The 16,566-nt window shown below is 37.8% G+C and overlaps 1 protein-coding gene across 5 annotated transcripts in view; it reads right to left on the reverse strand.

The window, feature by feature from the left end:
- Positions 1-5,613: 5,613 nt before the first annotated feature.
- The window catches only part of LOC128511184 (transcription factor SOX-13-like), a 37,156-nt gene continuing 26,203 nt past the window's right edge, over positions 5,614-16,566 (reverse strand). For all 5 annotated transcript variants that reach the window (XM_053483900.1, XM_053483902.1, XM_053483901.1 and 2 more), the window contains exons 8-14: positions 15,864-15,940; positions 15,635-15,770; positions 12,815-12,924; positions 12,068-12,176; positions 11,550-11,714; positions 9,114-9,330; positions 5,614-8,877 (exon numbers count right to left, since the gene is read on the reverse strand). In XM_053483900.1, the coding sequence (XP_053339875.1) occupies positions 8,631-8,877; positions 9,114-9,330; positions 11,550-11,714; positions 12,068-12,176; positions 12,815-12,924; positions 15,635-15,770; positions 15,864-15,940 (1,061 nt within the window). In that variant the 3' untranslated portion in view covers positions 5,614-8,630. The remainder of the gene's footprint in view (positions 8,878-9,113; positions 9,331-11,549; positions 11,715-12,067; positions 12,177-12,814; positions 12,925-15,634; positions 15,771-15,863; positions 15,941-16,566) is intronic.

The following is a 16,566-nucleotide window of genomic DNA, read 5'->3' on the forward strand; positions in this document are numbered from 1 at the left end:
TTTAAGCTTTTATGGTAACGAGTAACTCTGTTGAATTTTCCATTCAGTGCAGGTGATGGAAAAATCTCAGCCTCTGCGTCCTCCGTTTGCCCTCGCATCACCTGCCAAGGGACGTACCAAGTAACACGAAGTCCCAGACGCTTGGTTGGATTTATTTATTTTTTCTAATTAAAAAAAAAAAGTCAATCTGTTCAACCAATTCCTGACAGGACAAAGGTGCTGAAGGTTATTATGTAAACACCTTCGTGATTAGCTCCAGCAGGTGTTAAGGCTTTGTGTGGCTCGAGTTTCTCAAGCATGAAATCCAGGGGCAGGTTTAGCCTTTACACTAATGATGTCCTTATTATTAATGTTTAATAGATGAAGGACAAAATAACGGAAAAGAAACGTCACTTAAGTGGTTGTGTAAATGATTTCTCTCTGTTCTACTCATCCTATTTAAATGACATGTCAGTGCAGTTTTCCTGAGTAAACGTCTTTATCCTATAATCAAACATTCTTACTCTGAATGGAGGTGCGGTCTCTTCCAGATTCCACCCCTATTTATAGTCCATGATGCCTCAGTGAGGCAATGAGGGTTAATGAGGGAGGAAATTATATAACTGGTATACTACAACCTTAATACTCACCATATCTCAACATATTGTCATTAAAACACCAAATGACAGTCATTTGGTGTATGTTAATTTAGTGAAGTTCCAGAGACGTGTGAAAGAGTTTTTAAGGTGTACTCAGCCTGTTCTGGTAACTCACGATGAAGACAGTAATATGGTATAGTTATTAGATTAAAATAACACCATCATTTCTCATTATTTGCTCTTAATACCTCATTTTGAGATATTATATAAAACATGAAATATATACCTTATTTTCAAGCAAGATTTTAAGAGTTATATCTATACATCATATATTTCTTGTATATAAATCTAATTAATAGATCAAAGTCCTAAGTCACAATAACAAAATATTACATCAAAAATAAGTTCTTCACAAGATGATAACGAGATACTAAATCTAAATAGTGACCTATTGAAATGATGAGGTATTGACTTTTAATGACAAAGTCTCATTATTCTTAAATGTAATACCTAATTTCAACGTCTTTTTTAACGTCATCATTTCAGGTTGCCATTATTTCCATTTAAGATCTTGTTTTAACATATTTTGAGATATGTGAATCTTTAACTTAAAATGTCATAATTTCAAGACAAAAATAATGAGCTTTTTTCACAGATTGTTAATTACACATGTAATTTTAGTGCATCTCTTTACTTTAGACACACACACTTCAGCTTGAATTTCTTTCTCACCAATGTGCAAATCCGGGCCTTTTTTTTTTTTTACACCAGGTGGCAGTTTCACAGCAACATGAAAGCAGATTGATTTTGCCATTCGATTTGGCAAGCTTGGGCTCTCCGTGTGTTGTCCTGCGTCTCCGTTGCTCCGTCATGTGTTAATGGTTGATGACTGGTTAATAATGAAACAGAAAACCTGCGGGCAATAACTGGAGCCAAGAGGCACTTCAACAACACCATGAATAATTTTGTAGCCACCAAGTCACTAATGATCCTAAACGATCTGACGTTTATGTTGGCTTTGATGACTTCTCTTTCTTCTCTTATTTATTCTGGTGTTTGAAAGCGTTTTCTTAGTGACCCTGCTGCTTGTGAGCCTTTTTTTTTCCACACATGGTCAGAAATGAAGGTACCAAATGGTCTTTGTCCTTGTCAATGTCCCATTTAGTGTTTCTTTTACAATTACTCAGCTTTTAGAGTAAATGTAACAACCGGTTCTAAATATCTGATTTTATTGCTTCATTTATTGTTCAAGGTCAAAGACAAGATATTATAGATACAAATGAAGTACCCTTATTGGTAAGGGAAAAAATATTTCCAAGAGATTTTTGACTCCTGAAGGAAAGCAAGTGCTTCAGATTTGTGCTTTTTCTTTGTTTGTTTGTTTGTTTGTTTGTTTGTTTTTTAAGCTATATTTATTATTTTGCAGTCGCTCCAAACCCTTTTCACATGTTTGGGCCAATAAAGGAGTTCCTGGGAGGCCTGAATGTTCTACCTTGATGGTATCCAAGCACTAGTAAAACGCAGGGATGAGTGCACTAGTGAAGTAGGGGATTATATAGAAAAACTGTTTTTTTTTTACTCTCATAACTGTTCTGATTTGACTTGAACACCTCCCATATATAGATATGTTTGTTACTCTCGACACTAAAAAAATTAGAAGCCCATACTTAAAAAAAAAAAAATGCACAGGAAGTTGCTTGAGTGTTTAAAATAATTAATGTATCTCAGTGTGTCTATTTAAAGCAACCTCGTACACCTTTCGTTTCCTATTTTTATTTTCTTTCTGTGATGCATGACATGTCTGTCAAGGTTCGCTTAAAGTTTTATCATTTTTCCAACAGTTACTTTCTCATCTTGCAGCTCTTTTTTGCTTTTTATTTTATATTTATAATTCTGTGAATGTACTGAACTGACTTGAAGCCGTGTACAGATAACAGTGTGTTTCTCTCAATCATGACATAATCATTTTGTACCTGGAATTCAACTGGACTGAACTGGTTCCCAGTGTATGGTCATTTGGAGTTGCAGTGCATGGATGCACCACCAGAGAGAGCTGCAGGTTTGCGGTGAAGAGCACAGGCGACTTCCAAGAGATTGTAAATACTGTGAAATATTGTGAAATTGTCGATACTGCAATGTAAAAATGACCCTTTCCTCTTCAGCTCGAGCGCTGGAGATGGTAATTTAACGTTTTGTTCTTTAAGATTTCATTAAAAAAAAAAAGTCTGAATCAGAAATTGTCATTTTATCATTTTAAAAATAAATGTGTTAAATTATTATTAAATATCACTACGCTGATATTAGTAGCAATATTAGAAAAGAAATCTTAAAAAGCAGGTAGCATTAAAGCATAAATTCATCAGAGTATTTGAATATTTGGCCATTTATTCTTAGATTTAAAAAAGCACAATAATTTTGAGTTTTTTAAATTATTTTTATTCAGTTAACATTATTTTATATCTCAGGAGACTTTGGCTAATCCATCACATGCAGTGCCCTTCACAATTATTGGCACTCCTGCTTTAGATGTGTCCGTAGGCTCCTAAAAAATAAAATTTTTATTTTAACAATATAGACCAAATCCAACCTTTAATTGAAGTACAATTAGTCAGTTGAAAAATAATCCCACATTAATATTTTTATTTATTTGGTTTTTTTTAACATGTGTCACAATTATTGGCACCCCTGATGTTAATACTTCGCACAACCCCTCTTTGACCTTTCTTCTTTGCATAATATTTCTAGATCATCAAGAGACTTGGGTCCTGTTTAATTCACTCTCCTTTTCAGCTCACCCCACATATCTGGGGACTGAGATGGAGAGGAGCATGATTTTATGTCTGCTGAACCATTTTTGTAGCTGAACCATAGATTTTGCCACGTTTTGGGTCATTATCTTGTTCAAGACCCAATAAAAATCTTCAGCTTTCTAAAAGAGGCCATCAGATTTTGATTTAAAATATCACGTTATTTTAAAGAGTTCACGATCCCATGCACCCTAACAAGGTTCCCAGGGCCTTTGGAAGAGAAACAGGTCCTCACAGATCCACCACCATACTTTTATACTCATCTTTTGTTTTATGTCAGACTTACTTAGTGTGTTTGTCTATTTTAGTCTCATCTGACCACAGCAAACGGTCCCTGTTGAAGTCCCAATACCGCTTAGCAAACTCCAGACATTCATTTTTGTGATTGTGGGTTAGAAAAGGCATTTTCTTGCATCCCTCCCAAACAGCTTGTTGGCATGTAGATAGTCTGATGGTTGTTATGGAGACTGAACCCAAGATGCCACTTTGATGCAGTTCTCCAACATAACTTAGAAAAACTGAGCTTTGGAGATTTTCTTTACTTTTTTTTTTTTTTTTTTTTTTAAAAGAAAAACTTCTTAATGATTCCTATGACTGTTGATATGTTTGACTTTACGTGAGTGGCTATTTTCTCGTAGCCATTGCCTGACTTATGAAGGTTGACACACATCTGCTTTACTTCAATGGGGTGTTCTCTTGTCTTCCCCATGTTGAAGAGTGAATAAGAGAAATAGGTCTCTGTGTCACGACATATTTATACCACAGAGAAACAGGAAGTCATAAATTATTAATTAAAAGTTTCTAGATACTCTAATCAATTTTAAAAACTACAGGGTAAATTACAAAAATGCTTTAAATACATTTATTTTATCAGAACTGTTAGGGTGCCTAAAATGTGGAACAGGTGATTTTATAAAAAAAAAATATATATATATTATTTTTTTAGTCACTGACTTTATTTATTATTATTTTTTTACATAAGTTAAAAATTAGATTTTCTTACAATTCTTATTGTGAGATTATGCTTCTGCAATAAAAAATGAATGTTTTAAAACCCTAAGAGCAAATCTTAACCAGGGGTGCCAAGGCTACGGTGCTTACCGATTTTTTTCCTTTTTAACATAAAGGATTAATATAGCCTATGGTAAAGGCCAAAACCAATTACGAAATTTAAATTAAATAATCACTCGCAGCCCATCTGCAGTACCACACTTTGGGAAACACTGTTCTACAACCTTTAAGAAATCCAGATTCAAACATCATGGTAAGATGTGTAGACTTTTAAAAAGAACGACCCAGAACTATCGATTGTTTCCTGACCACAGCGCTGTAAAATTCTAACTTCTGATTGTTCAGAATGAAATACTTATTAGTCTTTAAGCTCTTTAAGAGCTTTCCATAAGTTTAAAAGTAACTATAATTGGATAAGAAGTGTGAAATATCATATGGTGGGTATAAAAGGAATAAAACACCTCCAGACATGCTGTTGTTGGAAACTAATCAACTTTAATGTGGTAATGGTAACTCCACTTCATAACACCACCTCACTCACTTACTCACTCATCGTCTATACCGCCTTATCCCGTATACAGGGTCGCAGGGAGCCTGGGGACCTCGCTTATTATATTTTGATTATTATTGATTATTTTCCTACAACAACATAAGAGTTTGCGCTCAGTGACAATTTCTTTCTTTTCTTTTTTTTTTCCTCGCCCCTTGCTGTCATCTGTTTAAATAATTCACACCTCACATGGTTGATTATGGGTCTTAGTGAATATAAAAGACAATTTTAGAAAAGATGCATTTTATGTAAAGTGTCGGACAGGTTAGTGTTCCTTTTATTGTGTTTCATCCTTGAACTTTTGCCCGTCTCCTCTGCCTCTGGTCCCATATTTACTCCCCGTGGCTCGGAAAGCATGCCAAGGAAGTCTACTATAGAGGATATCCTGGATCCTGAACACACACACACACAAACACACACTAGAAATGTCAAGTCCAAGTCAGTGTAATTATTACGTTTTTCTTTTTTCATTATAGTGTGAGATCACAGCATTGATCTAATGTCAATGTCAAGTTTACAGTATTGAAAGAAATGATGAAAACTGAAGTTCACTTAAACTTGTACCACTTGCTGCAATATAACCAAAATAAAATGACTTCAGGACGTGTAGTTACTGGAAAGTAATCGACTTTAGTGTGGTAACAGAAACTCAATCAAACTCAAATAATATCCAACTGCAAAAAGGAACACAATTCTTTTATTAAAACCTCAAAAAACAAACTAAAACATACAGGGAAAATGTACACCTTTAACTTATACACTTTTATAAACAAAATAAAGTCTATAATCTATATTTACAACAGCGGTTTTCTTTTATTTTTTTCTTCTTCTTACGTTAGACCAAATCATAACTTTCATCTTTTATGTTTCCTAAAAATCTGATTTTACAGGTAAGATACAAAAACTGTATCCATTCCTATTGGAAATTCTGTACAAAATTCCAGCATGTTTGTTTGATATGCCAGCTAATGATATTTATATCTTTCTTTCATTCATTCATCAATAGTTTCTCTAGTTACACATTTTTATTCCTCAATCTCATTTCAGCTTAAAAGAAAATCATCAAAATGGCAGGTCGAAGTTTTGCGGAGCTGACACGGTCATGAGCTGTGAGGTGGAACGGATTGTTGAATAAATCTAATAGTTACAATCGTAAAAGCAAAGCCCACACTATATACACAAAACTAAACCAAAGGATAGGGACGAAGTGAGGACTGATCGATTTCGACTCACATACTGCTTCAGAACCTTGACTGATACTGCCCAAATATATACATATTTATATGTAGGTGCTAGTTTTTTCGAATAGAAAAGTGCATTTTACATGCTGGTGTGCCTCAGAGAAGCATCTGAGGTCCACTCTTAAACAGCAGAGGGGGCAGTTAACTCATCTGGCCTACTCTCTCAATGATAAATGTACCAAAACCGTACTATTCATTCTTGCTAGAGTTGTAGTATCAGTACATATTGTTCATCTTTCACAATAATTTAAGGTACAGTACATACCTCAAACCTTAACCTTACAGTACTGTGCAAAAGTCTTGACCCCCCAACAATTTCCTTATATTTTGCTTTCAAAGAGACCGCCTTGCCCTTGCTTATATTTTTTTTATGTAGTCTTCAGGAATAGTTTTTAAGGCTTACTAAAGGACTTTTTGCAGCTCTGTTTTTTAGGCTAGTCCGTGTACCTGAGTAGTACCAGGTGCAGATGATGACAGATAATCAGGCCGGTGATTAGTTTACTGGTGATGCTGAGTGGTTGGAACAGACGAGACGGGAAATGAGGTCGCTGCTGAGGTTTTAACATTTTTTTAATTGTATCTTTAGGCATTTGCAGTCTGTCACAGTAAACCATTAGTTCCCATTTCTTTAATGCAATCTGAATCAAGAGTTTTGCACAGTATTGTACGGAAAAAGAAAACCAGATTTTAAAGAAAAGAAAGAAAAGGAGAAACACAAACATACACTAAATGTACCAATGGTACCATGCCAGCAACAAAGAAAAGTACTGCTCGCTACCTATTCATTTCTGAAGTAGTATACACGCAAGCTTTTATAGAACTCCTACAGACGTCCAAGATCCTGAAGTTTCTTTTAAGTCAACTCGACTGATTTATTAATTGATAAGTCTTTTCCTTCATAGATAAGCATCTGTAACTTTTTATCTTTACGCACTACAGGCGTGGAAAGTACCGCATTCATCTCTAAACAGGAACTCTGATTGGAAAAAGCTTATGTTTGGAAAGTCATTAAGAGTGACATTATGTGATAATGCTAATCACACTACTCAACGTATGAAACGGACGACTTGGAGTATCAGTAGGATTAAACACTACAAAATAAAAGTAGTAATTTGCTCATTTTCTGCTGATCTAGAATTAATAAACATTTTAGAATAAAATTTTTAATGGATTTCAGCTTTTACTAGCTTGGCGTAAGCTGCTAAAGATAAACCATAGGACACAAGATGAACCGGTCAGACTGGTAGACTGTACTGTATCTCTGCCAGCTTGTTTGATGTTTTTGAGCTTTCTTCTAACATGATGACGCTAATCAATAAGCGTTTAAGGAAAAGACAAGTTTCTGAATGCTTTGCTATTGTGTTATTTGTTTTTAGATAACCTGATGATGTAGAATTAGTGGCGGTGATTTACAAACCGGTTCTTTGCCATGGCAGCTTGTATCAGTTAGTACAGTGCCATAATTACATGATGTTACAGATGTGTAATATTAGTACTATTGTCAAAAACACTCTAAATTATACAGGTAATGAGCAACATTGCATTAAAAAACTGTTCAGTAAACATGAAAAAATGGTTTCTTGTAGAAAAGGTATCTAAAAAAAAAGTCAAAGGGGTGATTGTGCAAGTATTCGATTGTGTAAGCATCAGGTTTGTGACGTTTTATGACTAGTGGCGTTTATTGCTCTATTCTATTCTGCCCCTAGTGGGTTTTTGTTCAATTCACTTGATACTATTTTAATGTAGTAAAAAAGTTCAAAGGCCCGGGGTAGAACCTTTATCAAGCTGGGTCCTGTCCATGGGATGTGATGTGAATCTCTATACAATGACATTTTTATCCATTGTGATTTTTACTTCTATTTGATTCGATAACACTAATGTTTACTGTCTGATTTGTCTCAAGTATTAAAATTACTATAAGTATATAACAAACACTGAAATGCTGTGCTGCTTGTTTAAATGTCATATCTTTTTTTTAAATGTCTGCTCCACACTCCAGTCCAGTAGGTGGCAGTGAATTTTCATAGAATTTAACAATTTTAGACTATTTCACTTTTGTAACCTTACCTAAATCATTTAAACAAAAAAAAGTGACCTGGAAACTGACCCATTGATTGACTCATTAAATAAATAAATCCTCAATCAATACATTGAATCAACCAACAACTGCATAATCGATTAAATCGCATGGTGTAACAGGTCATAAGTTGAACACCCCTGCTTGTGATGTCATCTGCATTTTAAAGTCATTCTAGCTGAAGGAAAACAAGTGCTCTAATTTTTTTTTTTTTATAAGCTGTCCCTCGACATTGTCCTCGCCGCTGGCTTAAGTGTCGTCTACAAAAAGCAAAGAGCCCTGAACACCCTAAACCACCCTGCCTATTCCAGAAACCCGCCCGTTCCACCTCACAGCCCTGCATTCGCTCATATCACCCCCCCTCTGTCAGTCAGTGAGGACTACCAGCTCGCCCTCGCTGCGCTCTCCTCCATCACTCTCTTCTCCCTCACTGTACGGTGGTTTGGAACGCAGACCGTCCGGCTCCTCTGGGCCACGTGGGGCTTGGGGTGGCTCGAGGGAACGAGGAAGGTAGTGCTCCAGGAGGGAAGGGTGCAGAGGCAGGGCCATGGACATGGGTTTGGCGGAGTAAGGAGGCTCGGCCGTGGAGTAGTGCAGCTGCTGATCTGATTGACTGCAAGGTAAATACGAGAAGATGAGGGCAATGATGTTAGAAACTGAACAAGCTGTGGAGAATGGCTTTATAATAAAGCAGTATGAAAATATACTGGAAGCCAAATATTAACACACACAAAGTCATTCATTCCTTAATAACTTGATATTTTCAGGGCCCTCTTGATTTTCTTGATACGTCTTATTCACGTAAAAAAAAAAAAAAAAAAAAAAGAAAAAGAAAAACTTTTTGCTCACCTGGGTGGGTATGAGGCACGCTGCTCCTGTCTGCGGCTTTTCATCATGGCTTTGTACTCGCCCACGCGCAGCCGCCTGCCCTCCACGATACACGTTCTCTTCGGCCGGGGCTTGTACTTGTAGTCAGGGTAGCGTTCCAGGTGCTGTCTGCTCAGCCTGGCCTGCTCCTCATAGTACGGCTGCTTCTCTTGGTTGGACATGGACTTCCAGCGTGAGCCTACAGAGGGCGACATAGAGGTGCAAAATCTAACCTCAGCATTATACGCCAAACCGTTATACCTCTTACATTAAAGCTTATGACATAACGTAAACAAGCAAGTAATCTGTTCTGTTTCTGTCTGTCTTTAAATCATCTTCTGCTGTAGAATGGCATGATTTATCTGTTCCTAATAATCATTCAAATAAACTTTAAGGATAATCAAACACATCCTGCACATCTGTACTGTTTAATAGTAAAAAAGTCATAAAAAGACACATTTTGTGCCTCATCAACAAGCTCAATCTCCAGGTAACTATTTATTTTATTTTTATTTCTTATTTTTACTTCTATAGTTAGGACGTTGTTTCTTTTATGTATAAATTATAGATAAAATATCTACTTTTACTATGATACCTTTGGGAATTTTATTTGAGTAAAAATTCCTTGTTCCTCCCTTTTTGTTATAAAAAATATTAATTGTACCGATTCAAACTGATTCAAAGAGTCGACTTGTTCATGAATGACTACATTTTATGAACCCTAAGTGGAACAATAGTTTATTAACAGTTAGCTAAATTAGCTAAATTAGCTAATAGTATTATTTCCAAGTTTTTAAATTTACAAAACATTTACAACATTTTTTCATAGTTATATTAGCAAAATACAAATATCAGGTTAACCTTCAGCTAGTTATCCAGTCACATTAACTTTGAGATTTCTAGTGTGAGCGAGAAAGTGAAGCGAGTTCAGTAAAGTGTGCTGTACAAAAAAATATAACATTTCTGTCGTGTTCATCAAAAATCAACAGAATCATAGAAACACACTCTGTGTACAGTGTTATGCATGAATGCTATGGGTTTTCCTCCTCCAGTATACCTTTTCTTTACTTTTAATACCTAGATCGTAACCAATGATATATAATTTTTTTATTTTTATTTTATTATTTTATTAGGTTTTGCTTTAACTATGTAGTTCTTTACATTATTATACTGTACATAAGGGTCTAATTTCAAACATTACATCCATATTTATATAAGATATTTCGATAATTTTGCTATTTTTATTTTAATACTTTATTAACATGCAAGCACAAACATTTCACCAGGAACAAAGCAATGGTTAAGCCGATTTTAAGCAACATGGGTGTTTCTTGCCACAAGCGGATATAAGCAGTTGTTTTACATCCTCCACACCACTAGAGGGTGCTGCAAAAAGGCAAAATGCATTCCTCACGCTGTGAGGATGAATGAATGAGTGAAATGACTGGCATTAAGCCTCTGGTTCCACGTTTCAGTATTTTACAGACAGCCCCTTTGTGGGTTGGAGGCATGATGTCGCCACATCTCATATTGAGATCACTTAACGTTCCAAGTAATTCCAATAATGCCAAGTGCGCACGCTTTGAAAGTCAATAAGAGTTCAATTAACACATAAATTACACTGTTAGATACGCATGCTGCTTAGCTTGTCTGGCTGCTTTTTGAGTAATAACTAATAGTGCAAAAGTTGAAGCAGGCTAAACTGGTAGATGTAGCAGAAGTTCAGCTGTTTGACATTTTTGTACATTCATGTGGGAAGTCCTGTAAGGGAAAGTGTATTGACACGAAAGTACATAAAGTGGCGATGAAAATAAGTTAATCAAGCGTTCAAACAAATTCAGTCAGGGTTCAGGCAGTGAGAGACTCAGGCAGGCAGGAGGGGATGAAGGGGTGGGTGGGGGTGGTGGTGGTGGTGGTGGGGGGGGGGGGGGGGGTTATGTCGTGAGTTTTTCAGACTCTGCACAATGGAAAGGAATGTCAGTGTTTTGTCAGAGGAAGAGGGGGAGGAAGGCAGCTGGAGGAGGAAGGGGGTGGTTCTGGGTGGTGTTTTCCTGTCGGCCAGGGAAGCCAGGTGGCAGTTCATGCCCTAACCGGTGCCGCCTTCCAACTTTCTCCGTCACCCCCCCCTCACCCTGCCCCCGTCCTCCATCTCGTCAGTGCCAAGGGCGGCGGTAGATGAGACGATGGAGAAATCAGTAAGCAACACCTGGTCTGATTGAGGCAACAATGAGGGGTGCGTGTCTTGTGGACAAAGACGTGAGAGAATGTAAGGTGGAGAACAAGAGATTATTATGAAGAATGTGCTGAAGTGACAAAGAAAACAGGTGCAGATTGAGTGAGCTTCCCTGAGGTTATATACAAAAAGGCAAAAGGTGACTGAGCACTCCAGGGAGGGTATTTTTTCTCCCCCCTGCTTACCTAGGATCTTGCTGATGCTTGAGTTATGCATATCAGGGTAGGCTTGTAGGATGCGCCGGCGCTCGTCCTTCGCCCACACCATGAAGGCGTTCATGGGTCTCTTGATGTGACCAGAAGAAGCGCTCCGGCTGTCACTGTAGCCCCCGACTCCAGAAACGATCTGTCCTAAAGAGCACAGCGGGACATCAGTATAAGATGTATACGATTATTGAACCATTACTGTTCTTGTTGTTCATGTTTTTTTTTTTTTAAAGAGGGTTTTTTTGAATAAAACAAAGATCAGGGCGAGCCTTTAATTATGATTTAATTATAAGCCCGGAATTATGAATTCCAAAGCAAATAATGGTTGGCGGCAGTGATTTAATTACCGCAAAATATGCAAATTATTGCATGTGATCTAGGCAGTACCAGAAACACAATGCAAAACTACAAACTATAAGGAAGTTCTTGTAATAAAAATGGTATGGTGTCATTTACAATAACGTCATTTACCATCCAAACTGGAATTGAAAAAGTACCTTCAGAGTCACTGCTGAGATGCTCGTCATTCGTCCGTATGTTCTGTCCATCCTCTGCGCGGTCAGCATGGACTAGGCGGTTGCCCCGGGACGCATCCTTGTAATCGTTCTGTAGACATAGCACAAGTGAAACAGTATGTGAATGCGAACTAATTATGCTAACGGCACACAAACAAAAATGTATACAAAAGTGAAACCTAAAAGAATCTGTACGTCCTTATATTCTATTATGTTCAAGGTGAACATGCTCGTGTCATTATAATAAAAAAAAAAAAAACATGTTTCAAGATGTCTGAATGGTGACAGGCAATCAAAACTGGTTCAAGAGGAATGCTTAACAACCCGCCACACAAAAGGGCAAATTATCATACCTTCCTGCACTTAAAATTGAAAACATTGGGGAAACAAAAGTGACTTGTTGACAGGTGTTTGCCAACACTCAAGAAGTCGTTGCCACACCAAGAAAAATGAACTTTCAACAAGAAAGGGGACGAAACCATTTGAGGAAACAGCTGTTTCAGGGAACGCAGCCCCTACTCAAGTGACCTGCTATAAATCCAGACATGACCTTGAACACATTCTCAGATGTCTAGGAGTTTCACTGTGAGCGGCGGTGACAAACGGCAAGCTCCAGGTGTCACTGACCAACCTCGGCAGAGAGATGATATTAAGCCTGTGTGTGTGTGTGTGAGAGAGAGAGAGAGAGAGAAAGTGTTTGGTGCTTGCCGCTTTAAGACGCTGACTCACCAGCCTTGTGCTGCCGTCCCTCTCTCGGCTCGCTGGGCCTTGGCCTCCTCGCAACAGCTGCTGAGCTTCGTGGATGGTTTGGCTCACAATATCCCCCTCTCCCAAAAAGCCTATCGAAGGAGACAAGAAAAAAAAAAAAAAAAAGACAGAGATTTACACATGATCATTTACCCTCTCCCTCCTTCTGTCTAACACATAAGGAACTTGGCTCATTTCCAAGTGCATGGTCTTTGAAAAAAAAAAAAAAAAAAAGAAGAAGAAAAAGAAATGAGGCTGCATTTCAAAGGCCTAAGCCACAGGGTATGCTCAAGGGGACTAACGCATTTTCTTGTTTGGATCACTGAGCCTTTGGAGACGATGACAATCACCAACAATGTCTCAATTTCAAAAAGAAAGGGAATAGTGAAGGGAAGAGCTAGTCCTCTAAAGGCTGAAAGAAACTCCATTGAGTACATGTCATTATAGATAATTAAGAGGAATCAACAATAAATAATACACGGTTTAGAATGGTATTCAGTTTTGAACCACAATCATCCACCTCACATTATAAAGCACTATATGCATGTGACAATAAGTCTTGATTTGCATTGTAAAATTTACATAACAGACAAACTTGTTAAACTTTAGACTAATCTTATTAGGAATCCTAAAATCCAAGCAAAACAGGCCAAACTAATACTACAGTACAAAAAAAAGGTATTAAAATATGCACCAATCAACTATAACATTATGACCACCACTGATCACCCACTATACCCCTGTAAACTGGCGACAGGGTCATGGGCCAGCGCAACACAGCACAAATCGCCACAGTAGAAAGTCACCAGAACACCCAGTGCACCACGGCACACTGCTGGCGGGGCCCAGGGGGCAAAGAACCCAAAGCCGCTGAACCGGTCTCCAGACTCTCAAGATCTCAATATGATTGAGCATCCAAGCGGTGCAACGGACAAACAAGTTCATTTCATGGACGGCACACCCTGCTACCCATAGCACTCAAGGGATTACCCTGGTGCAAGACACTAAGGCAAACCACGAAAGGGTCTCGGGGAATTGCACAAGGGAAACCCAAAACCTAGGTGGTTTTAATATTATGGCTGATAGAAAGTATAATATAAAACTCAAAATACAGATTATTCTACAGACTAGAATATCTTTTTATAAAACATATAATATGTAACAAAGTAATTTATAAAAATCTAAATATAGACTAATTTTAGTATAAAACTTAAATAAAATATAAAATTAAAACTTTGTGTTAATCTCTTAATAAACCACAATTTGCTCCTTACAAACATCAGCCACATCAGCTAAGTAAAAGGTCAGGGGTTAATATTTTAAAAATTTTCATTAAAAAATGTGAGTTTATCTACTTACAACCCCGCACAGGACTCTCACACGATTCTCCTAAACTCCTTAAACTGAGAAAGTCTTAAAAAAAAAAAAACAAACATCTGAAATTAAGAATTTCTACAACTGACTTTATCCCAGATGAAATAGGTTAGATAACAAATAACTTAGTAAAGGGGGGAAAAAAAGAAGAAAAAAAAAAAAACAGAAGCATAGCATAAAGTCAATAGGAAAAATGGGTTTAAGCTCGACACAGCTCATAATACAATCGATGTGGGAGCACAAGGGCAAATGTATTGATTGTGTACTGAGGATTGAAAAGTTGTACAGCACTTTATCTGTCAGTGTGAGTGTTTGTGAGTGTGTGAAAAACTGAGGGTTTAGTTGTTTTTGAGAGAACAGAATGATAAGAAAATGATAAAAAGGCATTTGGGCGGAGACTTGTGGCTAAACACAGACATGGGAGTACCACACATTTACCATACACAGAAACACAGTTGTTCGATTATGAAGTGCACCAAGCACCAAGTTAATGTAGTCTATAGTACCGTATTACAATGTAAAACCATGGGCGATGCAATGATCTCCTTTGAACAGTTGATATTGAGATGTTTCTGCTACTTATGTTCTTAAAGACTTTATAACGCCTCTAATCTGAGGTGCTGGTAATTGATCATTTTTGAGGCTGGTAACTGTAAATGATCTTCTCCTCTGCGGCAGAGGTACGTCTTGGTCTTGCTTTCCTGGGATGGTCTTCATGAGAGACAGTTTCATCACCGTGCTTGCCAGATATTGCAAATGCACTTGACAATACCGTTCTTGCAAGAACTATTCCATAACAGCTGACCTTCATGTCTTAAAATAACAACCACTGTTGTTGATGTTTCCTAATTACCTAATGCCATTGTGTAGGAAATGAGATGACTCACGGTACACTACAACGAAACATTTTCTCATCAGACCCAAAACATGATGATGACATCCTGGAAGGGAGGAAGACTACAAAGAGTGGAGACTAAGGACATGTGCAAGCCGTTCTTTTAATGTCTTCTTTGACAATGTTTACCTTTATTAGTTGACGACTAAATCGAAAGGTCATCAGACTTAACATTTCCCTAGTTCATCATGAGAGAGGTGTACTGACATCATATCAAAGTGAAAAAATTTTCCATCAAAGCAAAAGGAAAGATTTTTTTCCCCCAATCTGGAGATGAGTGTAAAATTTCCTTACCATTGCTAGGTTTTTCCACCACCCAGACTAGATGGCATGACCACAATGGCTAGTAATCAACTATTAAACTGATTAATTGACTGGTCTGTAAACATATGTATACACCAATCAGCGATAACGTTATGACCGTTGATGGGTTTAAGTGGCTGGGTAATATGCTGCTCTACCTGAAACACTAAAAACATGGTACCTCAGTGTACATGTGCATGATTGTCTGTTTGCGTGTGTATATCACACACCCAGGCTCAGCGCGGGTCGAGAAGGGCTGTGTTGTAGCTCTCTGGTCCTGTATGTGGACTGGAGGTGGGAGGAGGGAAGATCCAGGCTCTGGGGGCTTTTCGGTTTGGCTGTGAGGTTCAAAGGCTGACTGCTCTCCTAGAACATACGAACAGTTCGAAGAATCGAAAGAAGTTAATAAAATCAATATAGCTTGTTAATGCTGAGAAGAACAGGAAAAAGAATCCGTACCTGTCGAAAGACTGTACCACTGGACCTCTTGATAGGAGTGGAATGAGGGTTCGGGAGGAGCGGCATGGGATATTCCACTGAAAACACAGAAGAGATGCAGAAATATGTAGCGTAAAAATGAATTAACTGAGATGATAAGAAAGTCTGTGAACAATGTTAGAAAAAAAAAAAATCAGTTGAGTGTTTTTTCTTGAGTTCGTTTCCCCCCACAATACCATTAACTCATTGACCAACTGTGACAAAATACCCGAAGAACACAAAACGTTGAACCGATCAGCCACTTCTTTTCCCCTATTGTGCTCCGTTCTTTGTAAGTCTTTTTCCTTAAGGGAACATGCTGTACATTTGTGCTACGGCTTGTCCGTGGCTTTCCACCGCCATCGGTACACATTCGGAATGAAAAGACGACCCTGAGCCTCTGCTGAGGCCCTCTACAGTCTGCGCACCGAAAAGCAATTCAATTCGGGCTGACCTCTAAGTCGAGCTTCTCGTGTTTACACAAGAGGAACAAAAGCGGGAACACCAGCGCCAAGGCATTCATTCGCACAATTACTGCTTTTATTTAAAAATTAGACCTTGAGATTAAGGCAAGAGGAAAGAAAAAAGGGAAAATCGAAAACCGAGATGCACTTAGGTCAGAAACTGTGAGGTTTCTGAGAATTTTATTCATTGGGGAAAAAAACTGCCCATGACCCAGGTGTCA

Source organism: Clarias gariepinus, chromosome 23 (assembly GCF_024256425.1).
Source record: "Clarias gariepinus isolate MV-2021 ecotype Netherlands chromosome 23, CGAR_prim_01v2, whole genome shotgun sequence".
NCBI classification, from domain to species: Eukaryota; Metazoa; Chordata; class Actinopteri; order Siluriformes; family Clariidae; genus Clarias; species Clarias gariepinus.